This window comes from Mustela nigripes, chromosome 1 (assembly GCF_022355385.1).
Source record: "Mustela nigripes isolate SB6536 chromosome 1, MUSNIG.SB6536, whole genome shotgun sequence".
NCBI lineage: Eukaryota > Metazoa > Chordata > Mammalia > Carnivora > Mustelidae > Mustela > Mustela nigripes.
Window position 1 is genome coordinate 146,979,621 of NC_081557.1, and position 20,333 is coordinate 146,999,953.

At 39.1% G+C, this 20,333-nt stretch overlaps 1 protein-coding gene and 1 long non-coding RNA gene across 2 annotated transcripts in view; both read left to right on the forward strand.

The window, feature by feature from the left end:
* LOC132013875 (uncharacterized) overlaps nt 1-20,333 on the forward strand; it is a 422,962-nt gene that overhangs the window by 225,004 nt on the left and 177,625 nt on the right. The gene's annotated exons all lie outside the window — the stretch shown is intronic.
* Nucleotides 1-20,333, forward strand: part of DCHS2 (dachsous cadherin-related 2) — a 258,187-nt gene that overhangs the window by 180,250 nt on the left and 57,604 nt on the right. The window contains exons 11-13 of the mRNA XM_059394233.1: nt 8,955-9,089; nt 9,293-9,502; nt 16,003-16,860. Coding sequence (XP_059250216.1) covers nt 8,955-9,089; nt 9,293-9,502; nt 16,003-16,860 — 1,203 coding nt within the window. The remainder of the gene's footprint in view (nt 1-8,954; nt 9,090-9,292; nt 9,503-16,002; nt 16,861-20,333) is intronic.

A 20,333-nucleotide genomic window follows, 5' to 3' on the forward strand; every position in this document is an offset into this window, starting at 1 on the left:
CTCACTATGCTCAAAGACACAAGACTGCAGTGTGGTAACAATTGCTCCTCCCAGTTTGTACTTGGAGAATTTAGTTAGCACATTTCTGGCAGGATAGTTTTAAGGGTGATAGAGACAATGGAGAATATATATCAGCTCTGTGTTTCACAGTAGTTCAATGAAGTTCTCTTAGAGCACTCTCTGGTGTAAATTGAGCGATACAAAGATCTGGGCAATGCAGAAACTACTTCTCCAAGTTCATAGACACAGGCTGAACCTGCCCCTGATGTGGATCAGTGCAGGAGTTACTCATTAGCAATTATTAAACTTTGTAAAATGCTTCCTCCCCTTGGCCTTACTTTATCTTATAAATTTTATTTTTGATAAGGGACACTCCTGAGAAATCTCTTGTTTTAATGTCTGAAGAGTGAGAAAAGCATTTCTCTCAAATATTTGCATATATCAAATAAAGAAGATTACTGTAAATATGCATTCCAATTTTTACAGTCAAGGTGCCCCTAGTGTTATTTTCTTTTCGAGTGACCAGTCTGCAACCTGTTAGTTAAATTGAATTGAAGAGTTCAGTATTTTAGAGATTATGGTTTGCCTGAAGGAGAGTTTAGATGCAAAATTATGGTTTTGCTGGCTTTGCATTTATGGATGTTTGAAATAACCACCAGCATCTTCAAGAGTCTCATGCACCTCTACACGTTGTGGAGACAGTTTGGGTTTACTGTTAACCCTGGTTTTTTAATGAGGCCAGAACTATTAAGCAAGTGCTTTTGCAGTCAAATGCTCTACCACTGAGCTATACCCCCAGGCAAGTGCTTTTGAATCCATTTTCTCTCAGTCTTTTGCTGCTGTTGTTTTTGTTTTTTATATCTGCTTGTTGGGTTAAAACAATGAAAAAGAATTACGCACAAGAATTAAATGTCATTGTCAAGATTTTAAGGTAACTGGCATCACACTGGAACTTAGAAATGGTTTACTTTATAGTTCTGTGTTTTAAAAAAATACGATAGCATTACTTAATATTAGAAAGCTGAACATATGTTTTCTGGCATTCTACAGTGCAGTTTTTAAAATGGTAAGCCTACAGTGTTGTTTGGCATTCAAACCCATGGGACTTCGAACGCTGCGTGTTTTATGATGTATGACTCACACTAGTTCTAACAGGAGTTTTTTCATGTATTAAAAGGGAAAAACAACTACCAGGTTTTAACTAAAGTATTAAAACTGCTACAGCTTTTGGTACCACCAACAAGAGTTCTATTGTTAGTGAGAAAAGATTTACCCCCGGGGTGCACTCCCCTCCCCACTAGTCCCAAGAGAAAGGGTGCCTCACCAGGGAAGATGACTCAGTCCCTACTGGTGTATTTGCTCAATAGTGGTGAGTACAGAATAATTCAACAGCACAATGCCCTGCAAAAATATCAAATTCTACAATGAGATCTTATTGTCTATTGATAAAGAAAAAATGTATAGTGGAACAGCCTGGGGTTCAGGGGTGCCAATTGCCCTCTTCCAGTCAAAAATCCACATTTAACTTTTGACTCCCCCCAGACTTAACCAGTGGTAGCCTACAGTTGGCTAGAAGACTTAAGGATAACATAAACAGTCAAAGAAAACATATTTTGTATGTTGTATGTATTACATATTGTATTCTCTCTCCCTCTTTTAGATACAGAAAGAGAGAGAGAGAGAGAGAATGAATGGGGAAGAGGGGGAGGGAGAGAATCTCAAGCAGACTCTCTGCTGAGCGCAGAAATGGGGGGCAAGATGTCTTGATCTCACCACCACGAGATCATGACCTGAGCAGAAATCAAGAGTCAGACACTTAACTGACTGTGCTGTCCAGCTACCCCTCTATACTGTATTCTTACAATAAAGCAAGCTAGAGAAAAGAAAATTGTTTTAAGAAAATCAGAAGGAAGAGAAAATAATTTACATTGCTGCACCATATTTATTGAAAGGAATCCACATGTTAAGTGGACTTGTGCACTTCAAATCATGTTGTTCAAGGGGCAGTTGTGTTCTCTGTCTGGGTTTATTTTGAATTCACTCCAGATCCGATTTCCCGGAAAACGTCCTGTGCTGGGGTCACAACTGTGCACAACAGCCTCCACGTGAAGCAAGGGAGAAACGACACCATGATGCTATTTCATCTGTTTCATTGACTCTAAAACAGCAGCAATTTTAAAATACATCTAGCTTCAGAAATGTTAAAATATGGGAGATAATGTGTCTTAGAATTAATGAAATAGCATGAAAAATAGAAAGAAGAACCACTTACAATTTCACCCAGAGACAGTCACTATTAATTGATTTAGTCAATTAACTGATTTAGTCCCCATCATTTAATACAGAGTATTGTAATTGTCTCATTGTTTTGCCTGTCTGCCTTCCTTTTGGATGGTGAACTTCTCAGGGGTTCAGGATATGTTTTATTCACTGTTATCCCAGGTCCCTAAGTCAGTGCAAGCTAAGATGTAGGAGCTCAGTAAATATTTTTGATTCTGTGATCTGAAAAACTGGAACTGCTTCAATTTGCCTTCACTCTTCAGAATGCATTAATTTATTTATTCCTTCATTCATTCAGTCAGGCATGATCCTGTTTTTGCCTTAAAACTTTGTGAGTTGTGTGAGCTTCGTACAGTTGAGGAATTCATGAAAAATGATCTTCTTAAAAAGTAAATCTGAAAATACTCCTCCCAGGGTCAGAATTCTTTATTAATTCCTCATGGTTTTGATGATGAAGTTGTATTTTCTTTTGCTTAACAGCCAGGCACATTATGAAGTGACTCTAGCTTTCCTCTCTATCCTCAACAGCTATCACTCCCCCACTCTTGACTCAAGCTCTGCAAATGTTTCTCTGTAAATGACAAGATAGTGAATATTTTGGGCTTTGCAGCCCACACAATTTCCGTTGCTCAATTCTGACTTTGTATCAAGACAGTAGCAATAGATAATACATAAAGAAACATGTGTGGGTGTTTTCAGTAAAATTTTATACAAGTGGGGGTGTGTTGGATTTGGATAGTGGGCTGTAATTTGCCAGCAGCTGGTCTACTACATACATCTAATTAAGACATCTAAGTTACTTGCCACTTTCTGCATATTAGATCCAATTATGAAGTCATCAAAATGGTGGATCAATATGATGTTCTATTGGATGCCAAGATGAGCAGTATCTCTGCTGAGTAGATGATGGCCAATAATAAAAGTTTACCTAAAGATGTACTCTGTTGTTTCTGCTGGGTAAAATCAAATCACTTGAAGTTGGTATAGAGTGTTTGGTCTCAAAAGGTATCTCCGGGATCAGTAGCACCATCATTCACAACCTCCAGGGGCCAGCTATCAGAGGACTTTTAAAAATGCTGGGGTCCCTCTGACCAATGTTTTCCCCAGGGTCTTTAAAAAGAGATTCCTCTGAACTCTTGGGAACTGTCATGGGGGTAGGGTGGTGGGCATGTCCTACATGAGGTAAACTTGTCCTAACATTTTTGGTTCTTCAAACCTTTCTGTTCTTCTGAGACAATATACAAGAGATTTAGCATCTCAACCTCAGTAAGGATAGGCCACTGTTGAGTGAGGCCATCAAAGAAACTATTGTGAGACATAGCTATGAGTTAACACATTCACTTCAGAATCTCTGTTAGGCACAGGACACCAATAATTCCAGCCTAAACCAAAGTTCTATTTTATTTTCCTGGGCCTCACATCCTTAGAAATGGCTTCCACACAGATTCCCTGGGTTTGTTCCAATATAACTTAGAAAAATCCTGCCATTCTTCAGAAGGGAGGCAGATTTGTGCATAGTTAACTGCAAAATGTTGGGATGAGTCTAGTTATGGGTCTTCATGTGAATAAACCTCTCCTTGCTAGATGTTACTTGTATCTGCCACTCAGCTTGGGTCTGATCTTCAGGAAAATTAATTTTCAGGCTCATATAAAATCTTTCTGGTTTTTAACTATGACTGACCTGCAAACTTCAGCTCCAGCTTACAGTTTTCTTTCTGCAAGTTTCTAGTACGTCCAGAAACAGCCATCTCCCATCAGAATCCTTTTTACTCCCCTTCGGACAGAGTCATTTGATCCTCTATGGAACTTGAGTCCTTTGAGAGTGACTCCCTCACAATCAAGCACAGGTGACAACTTAATTGATTATGATATCACTGCCAGTCATCTGTTACTGGGATTCCATTTTCCATGGTCAGAGAACTCAGCACTGCATGCAAGGCCAAGACATAACCAAACCCAGAATCTTTGAAACCTGAGACCTATTTCTGCAGCCAAATACTCCATCAGTCAGGTGTGGTCAGGAAAACCAGAGATTATGATACAGGTGTTGGAAAGATGAGTAAGCAAAAAAGGGAATCCGGAAGTAACCTAGGAAAACTCACTATAGAGAGAGCTACCACCCCTAACACTGGGAAACAGAAGAGGTCAGGGTCATCTGAATCTAAAGAAAAAGAGAAGCAAAAAAGTAAATGAGAGGCCAGGGCTCTCGGAGCCTGATTCAGGGAGTTCTAGAAGGCTGAGAGCCGTGAGCGTGCTGCAGCAGGTGCAGTGACAGCAGTGACAGTGCTGACAAGGACAGTACGTGGAAAGAAGGGGTCACTTCTTCTCTCCTTCTGATGTTCACTCTCTGCTGGTGTCTCCTTGCAGCAGACGCAAGGAGAGAGGAGTTGGCAAGAGACAAATGTGGCTTGCAGATCTTTGACCCCCAGCATTATAGGACAAAGCTGAGCAGAATAGATTTAGATCTGGGACCAATAGTAGCATAACTAGGACCCCATGGAAAGAGGGAGGAGCAGCCAGAGGAAACAGTAACCACTCAAACCCTGAAAGAAACAAATATAGCACTTTCAAAGAACAGAAGGGAAGCCAGCAGATGGACTGGGAACATAGCAAGCAAGCCAGTGAGAAGAGGGTGGGGAAATAACCAGAGCCCATATTTTATGGGACTTTCTAGACTGTGCTAAGGTGTTTGGATTTTATTTATTTATTTATTTATTTAAGATTTTAAATTGTTTACTTGACAGATAGAGAAAGAGAAATCACCAGCAAGCAGAGCGACAGGCAGGGGGAAAAGCAGGCTCCCCACTGAGCGGGGACCCCCATTTTGGGACTGAATCCCAGAACCCTGGGATGATGACCTGAGCTGAAGGCAGACACTTAACTGACTGAGCAATCCAGCTGCCCCTGGATTTTACTTTTAATACATTCAAACCTTCTTTCTTCTTTTTTACTTGTTAAATCCTATTCAACTTTAGAGGCTCAGCTTATACGGAAGGCAGCCAGAGTTTCCCAGTGATGTTTTAAATGGAATGGTAATTGCCTGCTCACTTTTCCATGTGCACTGCTATACTGCAAGCACTGTGAGGGGAGAGAATTCTTCTTTCTGATAGCAGTTATATTCTTAGTACCTGGCATAGAACCTTGGCACCTGTTCTCACTCTCTCTATATGTTTATTTATCGAGGTAATCAATGAACAGACCTTCTACCTGGGGTGAGTCTTCCTTGACCCATTTCCTCAGTGATTTCATGTTTTCTACCACACTGTCTATAATTCATTAATTTTATTGTCTCCCCACTAAAGGGAAACTTTGAAGACCAAGATTTATTACTTGATGGTATTTTTCCAGTGCCTGGCACTTAGTATATGTGCATTGCATGAATGAAGACGTGAATGAATGAATGAACACATGAACAAATGAATGAAACAACCAAATAACTGGAGATCAGTGCAGACACATGGGTGTTATCTGCAAATGGGTAGAAACTGAAAACAGTGAATCTTTTCTCTCTCCCTCTCACCTCTCTCCCTTTGTTCCTTTCCATCTTTTTAAACATCAGTCTGCAATATCTGAAGCCACAGAAAAGACAAATCAGATAAAAACAAAAATGACCAGTAAATTCTATAAACAAGTGACTGTAGAAAAAGTAGCCAGTTGTGACAATTTCAAGCTGGCTTCAGAGAATGGATACATTGTTTAAAGAAGCCTGGTTATAAAGAGAAGGAGAAAAATTTTTGATTCCTACAGCTAGGGAAGAATATAATTCAGGGGAAAATTTAATTTAAAAAAAAGCTAGATTAAAAAAATAAAAAGCGCTAGATGTAATAGGAAAATTCCAAGAGGGAGCACTTGAAGAATTACTTTTGCCATCAAAACAGAAGTCAGGAGTTAGAGTTGAATGTAGACACGAAGTTGAAAGAATGCTTTCCATGCCTTCATTTTCTCTGGGAAATAGGAAGGAAAGTGATACGCAAGAGTGACCCAGTACATGTTGGGTGGGAGACATGAATGGGCGAGGGATGGCGCAGGAAAGCTGGAAAGACAGCCGGATGAACATGACATTTCTGTGGCCTCAGTCCATGTTGTTGTGACATTTTCTGAGCCCAAGTAATCTGCTGGATATCCCAGAAGGGCAGAGAGATGGTGGGAATGATGTGGGTTAAGTGTTGCTGGGCATCTTTGGCAAAAAGCCACAGGACCCAGGAAAGTCACTGGAGAGGGACAGAGGGAATTGAGAAGGATGTCCTACGGAGGGAAAAATTAAGAGGTCATACACTGTAGGTCTTGAGGTCTAAGAATAATATATGGACGGGTCCATATACACATGCCCTCTCACTAGGTGTGTGTCATATGACTGAATATCTTCAGAACCAATTTCTACTGTGCATAGGAAGGTGATGAAATTAGACTAAATAATCTCTATTTTATTTTTACTTTCTTGGTTCTCACATCTGATGATGCTGTGTTTGTCCTGGATGATTATAGGTTGTGAGGAGGAAGAAGCAAGGCACGAGTTAAATTCTAAAAGGGCCATAGTAAAATATTTTATAGTTATTTCACATAATTTAAGTTGTGGAATGTGTGAAGTTTGGAGTATAAAAATGTATTGTAAAAAATGTATGTGTACAAACTATGGTGTAAAAGTCATATATTCTTAATATAGCATGGGGGTTGAAGGTGAATGGCTTGTTACCTCAGGAATAAAAGCTATATAGAACACTGGAAATAATAAAATCTGAAAATTTCTAAAAAGTCAGGAACATGTTGGGTAGAAAGCTAAAGCACATTACAGAATAATGGGAACAATGGGAGGAAGGGAAAACAAAGATTTTCATTTATTTTTAAACATTTTCTAGGTTTGACAGGTATTGGGAATTAAAATATTAAATAATTTAAATAAATATTAAAATAATTTATAATGTAATATATAAAATGTAACATGATGTATAATGTATGATAAAATCGTATAATAAATGGTTGAGTTGATTTCAAAAATAAAGGGTCCAAAATTAAAAGGTTCTGTTCTCCGTGTAAGCTCCCTAAAGGCAGAGGCCATGCCCATTTGATTCGCCACTGTCTTTTGGGAAAATAGCTTTGTGCTTGACATTTGATTTTGGTCACCAGATATTTGAAGAACAGGAAAATAGATGTAAGATGGTACTTCCCATTTTCCTAAGGTACAAATTGATGAACAGGAATAACAAATTGAATCTGGAATTTTTAGAATTGTTGTCTTGGCTGTAGAACAGAGTATGTGACTATTATGAGACCAAACTAATCACTATGATTATTAAGTAATCACTAATGGAATAACATACCTAATGTCTACTGATAAAACGGTAAGTTTTTGGTGACCTCTGACCACACCATATCAAATATATTGATTGAGTCTTTTTTTTTAAGATTTTATTTATTTATTTGACAGACAGAGATCACAAGCAGGCAGAGAGGCAGGCAGAGAGAGAGAGGAGGAAGCAGGCTCCCTGCTGAGCAGACGCCCGATGTGGGGCTCAATCCCAGGATCTTGGGATCATGACCGGAGCCAAAGGCAGAGGCTTTAACCCACTGAGCCACCCTGGTGCCCCTGATTGTATCTTATTAGACTTTCTTTTCTCTTAAAGTCCTTAAAATGCCTTCAAACTATATTACATATCCTTTCCCATTCAAGGGCACAGTAAGAAGACATCTAATTATTCTTACGTAAAACTAGACATATATACCACTCTCTCCAGCACTCAGTCCTATATTGTATCTAGTAAATAGTGGAATGAAAAATTTTAAGACTAGCAAGATGTAATTTGTAATTGATGTCTTTTTACTGTTGTTGTCAAGGCCAAAAAATAGTCTTTCATCTTCTGTTGAAGTGTAAAATCATTTGAGTACTATGTCTATTGGTAGATTCTTGTCAGTTAGAAAAGAAGATAGGGAAATAATTGAATTGTGTAAGGTGCAAAATAAGCAACAATGGCATGGGATAAACTCATTAAATTAATGGTATGAATGATCTTCATTATCAGTGATGGAGATGATATGGTGCTTCTCTCAGGGAAGAAGAGAAACCACAAAAAAAAAAAAAAAAAGAGAAGCATTGTTTTCAAAATGTATGCCAACATGGTACCACATTTCTCACTCCAGATAGGAGACTGAATACTAAGTAGAAAATAAAACAAAAATATGCATATAAGCAAGTTTATGTGCTTGCCTCCTGTGATGGAGAATAAACAGAATACCATAAGTGAACACAAGCTTTTAAATAGAGGGTTGATCTAAAGAAATTGTCATTTGCCCCGTAAGCTTACAATTATGTCATTAAATCACAATCAGGGGTGTTAGGAGTAATTAGGAATATATTGTAGGGTTGCACACTCATAAGAAATTTTTTATGAGAGGGAAAAAATCCAAAGCATTCACTGTGGGGAAGTCTCCTAAGACTTTTGAAAATCAAGCATTTCAGCCCATGAGGCTTTTATTTAGCAAGAACAGCCAAAAGAGGGGTGCGTGTGTGTATAAGTGTGTGTGTGTGTGTGTGTGTGTGTGTGTGTAATTTGAAGGTTGTTTAAGCATCCTGACTTTTTCATCTCTGACCTAAAGTGTTCATTGGAAAAAGAAAAGGAAAACAGAAGAATGGTTTCCAAAGGGATAATTCCTAACTTTTTCTTTATATTTTTCTTAAGGAATCAACTCCAAGTTTCAGTTTGAGATCATGGCAGGTGCTTCATCTGGGATGTTCAAGATAAATCCTGACACTGGAGAAATAGTGACCACCACCACACTTGACAGAGAAGTTTGGGAAGTTTTCACCCTTCGAGGTAAGCAATGCCTGACTATGCTAACAAACAAAAGTAGTGATCAGGGGGTTAGTGGTTTTACAAGTCTGTAGCGTGTCTTTATGTAAACTGTTATTGACCCAGTGCTACCCAGTTAGTGTGTGGTCTGATGCACCTAGTTGGGGTGATATATTTACGGCATCAATTCATGGCCACAGTCTTTGCCATCTTTCATTTCACATTAGTTCTCGTACGAGATGGAGGAGTCCCTTCGTTATCTGGCACCACGACGGTTCTCTGTACTGTAGAAGATGAGAATGATCATGCACCACAGATTATTGTTCCTGGTCATGACATTGAGGTTCTGGAAAACCAGGAGTCAGGAGTTGTCTATACTGTTTTGGCTTCTGATATGGATGCTGGCAATAATGGAGCTGTCAGGTATCATATAATTGGTAAGTATTTTCTCTACTAAAATTCTCCTCAGGACACTAACTGAGTTGATACACTGGTAGTCATTCTGTATTTGGTGTCTATTGCAGTGTCTACAAAATACACACTCTGTAAGAGCTATTGGGGGCCATGTGTGTCCTTTCCACAGATAGCCCAAGAGACTGGCTTCCAAATTCTTTTTTTTTTTTTTTTCTGGATTCCGAATTTTTAAATCTCCCCTCAGCAACTCTTGTGAATTTTTCTTTGGTAACATTAGTGGGTGTGCAGATGGAACATAAACAACTTTTTTCTACTTACATGTCTTTTATATGATCACTAACATTTTTATTATTTTGAGCCAGCAAGACTTCTGTTAGTCTTTTCTTAAGTGAAATTTAGAGAACACAGAGATCGACAGTTCCCAGATCTGAATACCAGTAAAACACTTAAAAATTACAACCATACCCCACCCTGACCAGAATCTGTAGGAACTTCTACCCAGAAGATAATTTTGTGATCTGACTCCCCTTGGATCAGAGGCATAAAAATTTCTGGCCAAGTAATGTTAGCATTTGTATGGGGAGAGCCACATCTTCTTCTTCTTCTTCTTTTTTTTAAGATTTTATTTTTTTATTTGACAGACAGAGATCACAAGGAGGCAGAGAGGCAGGCAGAGAGAGAGGAGGAAACAGGCTCCCCGCGGAGCAAAGAGCCCGATGCGGGGCTTGATCCCAGGACCCTGGGACCATGACCTGAGTGGAAGGCAGAGGCTTAACCCACTGAGCCACCCAGGTGCCCTATACATCTTCTTATTCATCTAAAAGAAAAAGTGATTTGGGGGGGGGGGGATATGTCAGTGTGCACATAGAATGATAGGAGTTGAGAGAGTAATGCTTCAGAGACTGCGTCTGATGGGGAGAAGTTGCTTTTAGTTCTTGTAAGAACGGCTTTGGGACTAGCTTCTGAAAGCTATCACTTCCTCTATGCTAAAAATTCTATAACCAGTGGCATTTTCTATGTGCCATCCATTTTACTCCAAAATGAGAACAGCTTTATTGCTTTTTTGCCTGATGATAAAAATGATATATAATTGGTTCAGAATATATATACAGATTTATGAAAAACCACAGTAGTAACATAAAATATTTGTATCTTGTGGGGGTAATTCATTTATTATTTTGAGCAACACTTCTCCATGAACCTGGGTAAATGGAGACATCAATTTTACATATATTAGATAATTTATATATGCTATTTTATTATCTCATTTTTTAAACTCATTTTTAATATGCTATGTAAACCTTTCATATCAGTAAGCATACATATATGTTAACATTTCTAACGATGTCTCTTCTTACTGCATATGTAAAATATCACTTATTTCATCCATCCCCTTTTATAGTCTTTCAGATATTAACCATTGTAATAGTCTTATTATTATAAAAATGCTGCAGTTGAACACTTACCCAATTATTTCCTTATGATAAATATAAGTGAAGTTATCATGTCCAAGGGCATATGTATTTTAAATGTTTATGTGTATTGTCATACTTTCATCCAGAAGAACGCTACTCTTTCAAACTAACTTGTATAGATAAGCCCAGTTACTTCTCTTCTGCCTGTTGCATTGGGTACTTTCCGTTGTAAACTCCTCTTGTTTTCTAGAACTTTCCAAACAATCTGTGATGAAGAACTGGGGTTTGAATTTTTTTTTTAAATTTTTGTTCTGTTGTGCACTGAAATTTTTGTAAAATAAAATAAATATGAATTACTGTGAGGAAAAAACACAAAGGTGTACAAAAGGCAAGCCCCAGTTTTTTTAATCTATTATGGTATTTTGCAGACACAAAATTATTCTGTCAAGCCTCTACAAGATTTTCTAAATTGCTTTCTCCCAAATTCTGTGTGTATCTTGTCAAGAACCAATTACAAACAATCTGCAGAGTGCCACCCATCCCCTTTCACTGCATAAGGGTTTGTTTGCTTATTTGTTTCTTTTTCTCATACTGTCAAAATTTCCCCTTCTGCTGGTTTTTACCCATCAATATTTACCAGTCCTTTCCATCTTGAAAAAAGTCTTCCCTCAGATGCATCCCTTCACTGTCTCTTTACCTCTACAATCAAGCTTCTTAAAAATCGTTGTGTACACTCTGGTTTCTATGTCTTTACCTTACTTTCATTTCTTAGCCTGCTACAATATGTATTCCACTGAAACTGCCCTTGCAAAAAGACACTTAGGATCTTGTTGCTAAATCCAGTGGACCCAGGTCTTTCCTTAATTTAATTGTACTGCTTTATGCCTTTGTGAACAATGCCCTGGACACTTAGTCCCAACTTGACTTCAGAAAGTCACTTTCTCCTGATCCTTCGTCTGCCTTTCTAGACAAGCCTTCCCAGTGTCCTTGTTCTGTGGGTGGTCCTCTGACTTACTGGAGTTTCCAGGGGTGTTTTGTGCTTATTCTTTTACTTTGCTCCTTGACACACTCTTACTGCATCATTTCATCTGGTCCTCATCTTCAGCCACCACTGGCACCCCTATGTCTCCCTATCTTTATCTACATCTGAGATCTAAGTCCCATTAAAGCACTTTTTTAAAAAAGTAAAATAGTGACTTTCATACAAATATAAAATTAACAATCCCTGAAGATTTTTTCTTTAAGTCATTGATTAATGAGCAAAGTGAAAAGATGTTAAAATTGGTCCAAGGAGAATTCCAACACACACACACACACACACACAGGAAATAAGGAGTTCTGAAATGCAGATGAGGTCTATCTGCAGGACAGTAACCAATGATACTCCACCAGACACAATTAATTTGTATTTCTTGGACAATAATCACTATTATTAGTTTTCAGTAATTTACAGAGTGATAAAATATGTGGAACAAAGCTAATTCAAATAGCAAGGCCAGACGTGATATTCACTAATCTTTTTTTTTCTTCACTCTAGCACACCCAGTTATCTTTTCCTCCCATTTCAAATTGTTTCACCTCAAGGACCCAGTTGTTATGCCTAACAACATTGTATCACCAATGCTTCCCCAGCTGCATCCAGCATCACTTCCTTCCCACCATCCCCCATCACAGTCTGGCTTCTAAAGTCTCTGCCCATCCCTCGCTCAACTTACCCTTAGTGGAATCTTGAAAACCCATGTACTCTCAACACACATATTTTTTTTGTTGTTGTTGTTGTTTGTTTTTTGTTTTTTAAAGATTTTATTTATTTGTCAGAGAGAGCGAGCGAGAGCGAGCACAGGCAGACAGAGTGGAAGGCAGAGTCAGACGGAGAAGCAGGCTCCCTGCGGAGCAAGGAGCCCGATATGGGACTTGATCCCAGGACGCTGGGATCATGACCTGAGCCGAAGGCAGCTGCTTAACCAACTGAGCCACCCAGGCGTCCCTCAACACACATATTTTTAAGTAATCAACTAAAAATTTTTATTAGAAGTTTAATTAGTGTCTCTCAGAATATCATAAATATTGACACTTTATAATAAAGACTATATCACCTTTTAAAAATATCAAATAGTATAAAAAATACTTTTTAAAAAATATATGCAAACAACTTCCCAGTCAAGGGAACGCTCCCATTCAAAGTCAAGCCAAGCTCCTTACCTTCCCTCAGTCCCATGGGCCCTGCCCAAGCCAAGGTCACCTGCAGGGCCAGGCTCACAGCTGAGACTTCTGTGCCCTCAGACACTGAGAGATTCAGAAATCTTTCCAGAAGTACTCTGGACCTGCAAAGTCACCTGCCAAGGCATCATTCTTAAGAGACAGACCAGAGAGAATGCTAAAGGTAACAACGTGATCCCAGGGTCTTGGGATTGAGTCCCTAAGTGGGGAATCTCTGCCCAGCAGGGAGTTTGTTTCTCCCTCTTTCTTTCTTTCTTTCTTTCTTTAAATGCTTGTTCTTTTATTTTTTTAATTTTTAAATTTTTTTTTAATTTTTTAAGATATTATTTATTTATTTGACAGAGAGAGATCACAAGCAGGCAGAGAGGCAGGCAGAGAGAGAGGGGGGGAAGCAGGCTTCCCACAGAGCAGAGAGCCTGATGTGGGGCTCGATCGCAGGACCCTGGGATCATGACCTGAGCCGAAGGCAGAGGCTTTAATCCACTGAGCCACCCAGGCACCCCTCTCCCTCTCTTTATGCCTATTGTTCTCCCTGATTTTGTTCCTTCTCTCTTTCTCTCTCTCAAATAAATAAAATCCTTAAAAAGGAATGTGGAAAGACAAACACATAATTTTAAGTGATTTCGCAGGCAGAACAAATTTAGGAATAAGAATATGTAAACTGAACTTCTGGAAATTACCTTAAAACTACCAGTTTCCAAATACTCCTTAGAAAACCTCATATAACCCCAGGGTACTCTGACCTCATTTTAAACACAACTGGTCTAAACGACTCTTTCACCTAAGAGGCATCATGATTCCTTTACCCTTCCTCCTTACTTTTCTCTTTAATATCTTTGGGATGTGTCCACTTCCTCTATGCATGTATTCATTTAGAACCTCCCGGTTGCTCAAGCTGATTACTGTAATAGTCTCTAAACTTTTCCTGTGTTCTAACCAAGCTTTGACATTGTCACCCAGCCCTCTTCCTAAAACAAAAATGTGATTCATGACCCTTTCCCTTCTAAAATCCTTCAGGAGCTCCCTATGGATGTTAAGGCTGACTCTTCGGCAGTATACACAGGATGCTTCGTGGTTTAACGCCCTAAATTTATGTCTTCCCAGGTGCCAACCCTCTCCCTGTCCTCTCCATGCAAACACCCAGGGAACCCTGTGCTCTAGTTACACTAAAACATTTTCAGGTTTTAAGTCTTCATATTTCTAAAGCTCCCCTTAGGCTCCCCCTCTGCCTAGAACACTCTTTCCAAAACTTTTAGCCTGGCCCCCTCTGCTTTAGGAACCAGTTTTGATGCCACTCTTTCTAATAAGCATTCCTGCCCATTAACACAAGACTGCATGTCCTTTGTAGTGCTTCTGGGCACCCTGTGTGTATGATTTTCACACCACACTTTAATATGCCAGTACTGACCCAAATTCCTCCAAATTCCTGGACTGGAAATGTTTGGAGACAGGGATCATGCCTTAATGTCCTCCCATTCTCAGCATCCGACACACACGGCATGTTCTTAAATGTCTGCCGAATGAATGAATCATTTTATCAATGACAAATGCCACAGAATCATAGGTTTGTCTGATCATCCCTATATTTGGTATACAATAGTCACATTTTATGAACAAAATACAAATGCAAGTCCCTTCTCCTCAGCCCCCAGCACTACTTATGGCTGTTGTTTTCTTGAATGCTGTCCTACTTCTTCCCCACATGCCACTGGCAAACTCCAGTAAAATCCCACTTTTTTTTTTTTTTAAGGTTTTATTTATTTATTTGACAGAGAGAGAGAGTGAACAAGCAGGGGGAGTGGCAGAGGGAGAGGGAGAAACAGGCTCCCTGCTGAGCAGAGAGCCTGATACTGGGCTCAATCCCAGGACCCTGGGATCACGACTTGAGCCAAAGGTAGACACTTAAGCGACTGAGTCACCCAGGTGCCCAGATCCCACTCTGTTTGGAATAGTGTGCTTGATCCAAGAATATGTCCCTCATCCAAGATACGGCCAAGAAGTCATTGAACTACATTTTTTCCTAACTAATTTTTAAGATGACTTTAAAATATCTTTGAAGGCTTTTTGTCTCTGTGTTCATATTTAACTTTTATTCTGCTTGGTACCATAGGCAAGAGTAAAGCGAAGATATTTCTGGAGGCTACAGAGAAGAATAAAACATTGTCATTCCTTATGTTAGGGAAGAAACACACAAGTGTTCCCCTATCTCTTACAGAAGTGTTATGATTTATGCACAAGGCACACGGAGAGTAGAAGAGAATCTCACTTCATCCACAATACTAGTATCAACGTGTTGATTTTTTTATTGCTATCTAAAAATGGGTGTTATATCCCGTTTCTTATCCCTGCCTGGTATTTATTTCAAATAAAACATACATTTTACTCATCTCAAGAGAAAAAATATATGAATATAAATAGTTGTAAATGCATACACAAAAATCCATACTGCTGCAAATCAGTCAAAGCAAGTGTTCTAATTATTTCAATTTAAGAGAAAAAGTGAATTATATTATTTTGTTTATCCCCTGATAATAGAGGCTTCATGAGGGCAGGACTTTATCATGATCACTGTTATATCCTCAATACTTACAAAAGTGTTAGAATATGATAATCATGAAATAAATATTTATTGAAAGAATGAATCCTATGTATATATATATGAGATATATGATACATATCATATATATGTATACATACTGGATATCATATATAGGATATGCACACATATATGATGATGTATATATATACATGATATATATACAATCATATATATGACTAATACATATGACATATATATGAATCATATATGTATGTATATCTATCTAGCAAAAGGCTACTACTTCTTCAATTCGAATGAATGTTGAATTTGAATGTGTTTTCTTTAACAGAAGGAAATACGGATGAATACTTTGCTATCAATGAGACATCAGGGGAACTCTCAACCACTCGCGCTTTAGACCGGGAGCAAGTCAGCCATTTCACCCTGGTCATCCTGTGCTCTGATCTGGGAGATCCACCGAGGAGCTCTCTAGTGCAGTTGCAGGTGAGGGTTTTGGATGACAATGACCATGGCCCATCCTTTCCTACGCTGCATTACCAGGCCTCCGTGAGAGAAGATGCCCAAGTGGGAACAGAGGTTCTCGTGCTGTCTGCTGTGGACAGGGATGAAGGTCTGAATGGACAAACTGAGTATTTCTTGGTGGATGAGGCTTCAGGGGCATTCACCATTGATGCCGTGGCAGGCACATTGAGAACCCGCTGCACCCTGGACCGAGAAGCCAGATCTCAGCATACGTTTAGGGCTGTGGCCAGAGACTGTAGTGTCCAGGGATCAAGAAGCACCACGGTCATTATAAAAGTACATGTCACCGATGTAAATGACAATGATCCAGTTTGGGAGCAGAACCCCTTGGAGATTTTTCTTTCCCCCCAGTTACCTACTAACCAGACGACTGCTATTCTGACAGCCAGTGATCCCGACTCGGGACCCAATGGAACTGTCATTTTTAGTTTTGCAGAGACCCAGTCAGTGTTTTCCATTGATAAGTATACAGGAGAAGTTCAACTTCAGCACCACCCATCTTTGGAATATTTCCCAATCTGGCTGCAGTTACAAGTTAGGGACCAGGGGGTCCCAGCTAGGACAACCACTGGCCTGTTAGTCGTTCACATGGAAGGAGAAGATGTAAAGATATCCTTCAGCCACCGTCTGTATAAAGGGAATGTGACTGAGAATTGTGATGAAGGTGAGTGTTCCCTCAAGTTTTTATATATTGTACCAGTTTAGGCAAAGTGATTGAAACTAAGAATTATACAAGACTGTGATTGTGGGTTCAGTCACAAATTTCTGAGTTCAGCAAACTTTTGTTATACCAATGTTCATCCATAGTATAGTATTAGAACAGTACCTTCAAATATAGTAAAATACACACACACACGCAAACCTTTAGAGACAAGAGAGAGTAAAAATACTGAAAAATAAATCATCTAGAGCTTTTTACGTTTGAGTTAACATCAGTTTACAACCTCAAAAAAACCCTTTATATAAATGTATCTGAATTCCTTAACAAGTGTACATTTCCTAAAGTACTTTCTTAGAAGTACAATAAAAAAGGAGATATGTTGTGATTAAAGGCTTGGGCTCTGCCTGAGTTTAAATTTGAAGTAAGCCATTGCACCTCATTGGGTAGTCAAAGCTGTCTGAGCCTCAGTTTCCTAATCCATAAATTGGGGATAAGAATCATGCCTACCTCATTAGGTTCTGGGAGGTGAATAAGCCAGTTCACATAAAGCACTTAAGACAGTGTAAGACACACCGTAAGCATGTAGTAAATAGAAACTACTAATACGAGTATCATTATTCATTTTGATACACTCAGCACTGGCTTTTGAACAGTGCAGTAATATCTGATCCTCAAAGAATTCAGCACAGTTGAGACCAGGCTTTTGTGAACAGAAACTATTTTACCTAATAATGCTGGATTCTTTTCCAATTACTTCCTTACATTTATGCCATAACAGGAAATGTAAATAAAAAATCAGTTTTAATTATCTTTCTAATCCCAAAGTGAAAAAACTTCCTGTAGATACTTGTAAATTAAAAGACACTTGACCTGGGTAATTATGTCTAACTAGAGAGTAGAGAGATAAATCTACTGATTCTTTCCACCCACAAGGCAAAGCACATGGACTTGAAGAGGAGGAGCTTGATGGCTAAAGGTGTGCAGTGTGCTGTGCACGTGCTCTTGGCACTTTTTGTTTGAGTTTTGTCATTTTTTCATGATTCAATTTCACTTTCTCCATACCTGCAGAAGGCATTATTGTTTTTTAAATTTCTTTTCAGTGTTCCAAAATTCATTGTTTATACACCATACCCAGTGCTCCAATCAACATGTGCCCTCCTTAATAACCACCACCAGGCTCACCCAACCCCCATCCCCACCCCTCCAACCCTTAGTTTGTTTCTCAGAGTCTGTAGTCTCTCATGGTTTGTCTCCCCCTCTGATTTCCCCCAACTCACTTCTCCTCTCCATCTCCCCATGTCTTCCGTGTTTTTCCTTATGCTCCACGAGTAAGCAAAACCATATGATAATTGAGTCTCTCTGCTTGACTTATTTCACTTAGCATAATCTCCTCCTCTTGTCCATGTAGATACAAAAGTTCCCACAGTTTGGCGACTGTGCCTATTGCTGTTATGAGCACTGGGGTACAGATGATCCTTCTGTTCACTACATCTGTATCTTTGGGCTAAATACCCAATAGTGCAATTGCAGGTTCATAGGGTAGCTCTATGGTTTTTTTTGTTTTGTTTTGTTTTCTAAAGATTTATTTATTTATTTCACAGAGAGAGAGAGCGAGAGAGGGAGCACAAGTGGGGGAATGGGAGAGAGAGAAGCAGGTTTCCAGCCAAGCAGGGAGCCCGATGCAGGGCTCGATCCCTAGGACCCTGGGATCATGACCTGAACCAAAGTCAGACACTTAATGACTGAGCCACCCAGGCACCCCTCTATTTTTAATTTCTTAAGGAATCTCCACACTATTTTCCAAAGTGACTGCACCAAGTTGCATTCCCACCAACAGTGTAAGAGGATTCCCCTTTCTCCGTATCCTCTTCAACACAAGTTGTTTACTGTCCTATTAATTTTGGCCATTCTAACTGGTGTTACGTGGTATCTCAATGTGGTTTTGATTTGAATCTCCCTGATGGCTAATGATGATAAACATTTTTTCATGTGTCTGTTAGCCATTTATACGTCTTTTTTGGAGAAGGGTCTGTTCATGTCTTCTGCCCATTTTTTTGACGTGATTATCTGTTTTGCTTGTGTTGAGTTTGAGGAGTTCTTTATAGATTCTGGATATCAGCCCTTTGTCTGTACTAATTTTGCGAATATCTTCTTCCATTCCGTGGGTTGCCTCTTTGTTTTTTTGACTGTTTCCTTTGCTGTGCAGCTTTTGATCTTGATGAAGTCCCAGAAATTCATTTTTGCCTTTGCCTTTGGGGACATATCTTGAAAGAAGTTGCTGTGGCCGATGTTGAAGAGGTTACTGCCTATGTTCTCCTCTAGGATTCTGATGGATTCCTGTCTCATGTTGGGGTCTTTTATCCATTTTGAGTTTATCCTTGTGTACGGAGTAAGAGAATGGTTGAGTTTCATTCTTCTACACATAGCTGTCCAATTTTCCCAGCACAATTTATTGAAGAGACTGTCTTTTTTCCACTGTATATTTTTTCCTGCTCTGTTGAAGATTATTTGACCATAAAGTTGAGGGTCCATATCTGGGCTCGTTACACAGTTCCACTGGTCTGTGTGTCTGTTTTTGTGCCATTACCATGCTGTCTTGGTGATCACATCTTTGTAGTAAAGCTTGAAATCAGGCAACGTGACATTTTTCTGAAATTGATTTATTTATGTCAGAGTGAAAATATCTATGTTACACATGTTATACTGCCTTCTCTATGAAAAGAGAATATTCAGTTTAACACTGAATATTAAATTAGGGTTATTTTCAATTGCAGTTATTAACTTGACTTTGATCCTTTTTTGGAATTGTGATAATTCCATAGGTTGCTTTCCTCAGAAGACCTCTCTTTTCTAAATGATCCTAATTTAGAATTCTAATTCTAAACATAATCAAAAGTCAATTGCAGTTATATGAATTAAAGGAAATAATAGTGACTTCCAAACTAAGTCAGAAATTTCCAACTTATATTCTTTCTTTTTTAAGATTTTATTTTTTTATTTGAGAGAGAAAGTGAGAGACAGAACATGAGTGAAAGGGGAGGGACAGAAGGAGAGGGAGAAGCAGACCACAGAGCAGTAAGCCCTATGTGGGGCTTGATCCCAAGACTGTGGGATCATAACGTGAGCCAAAGGCAGATGCTTAACAGACTGAGTCACCCAGGCGTCCCACCAACTTATATTCTTATGTGTAATGAGACTTCCAAGAAGCCTTACATGTTAAACAAATGAGATACTACCTAGAGCTATATTCCTTTTTTTTTTTAATTTTTTACTTTTTTATAAACATGTATTTTTATCCCCAGGGGTACAGGTCTGTGAATCGCCAGGTTTACACACTTCACAGCACTCACCAAAGCACATACCCTCCCCAATGCCCATAACCCCACCCTCCTTCTTCCAACCCCCCTCCCCCCAGCAACCCTCAGTTTGTTTTGTGAGATTAAGAGTCACTTATGGTTTGTCTCCCTCCCAATCCC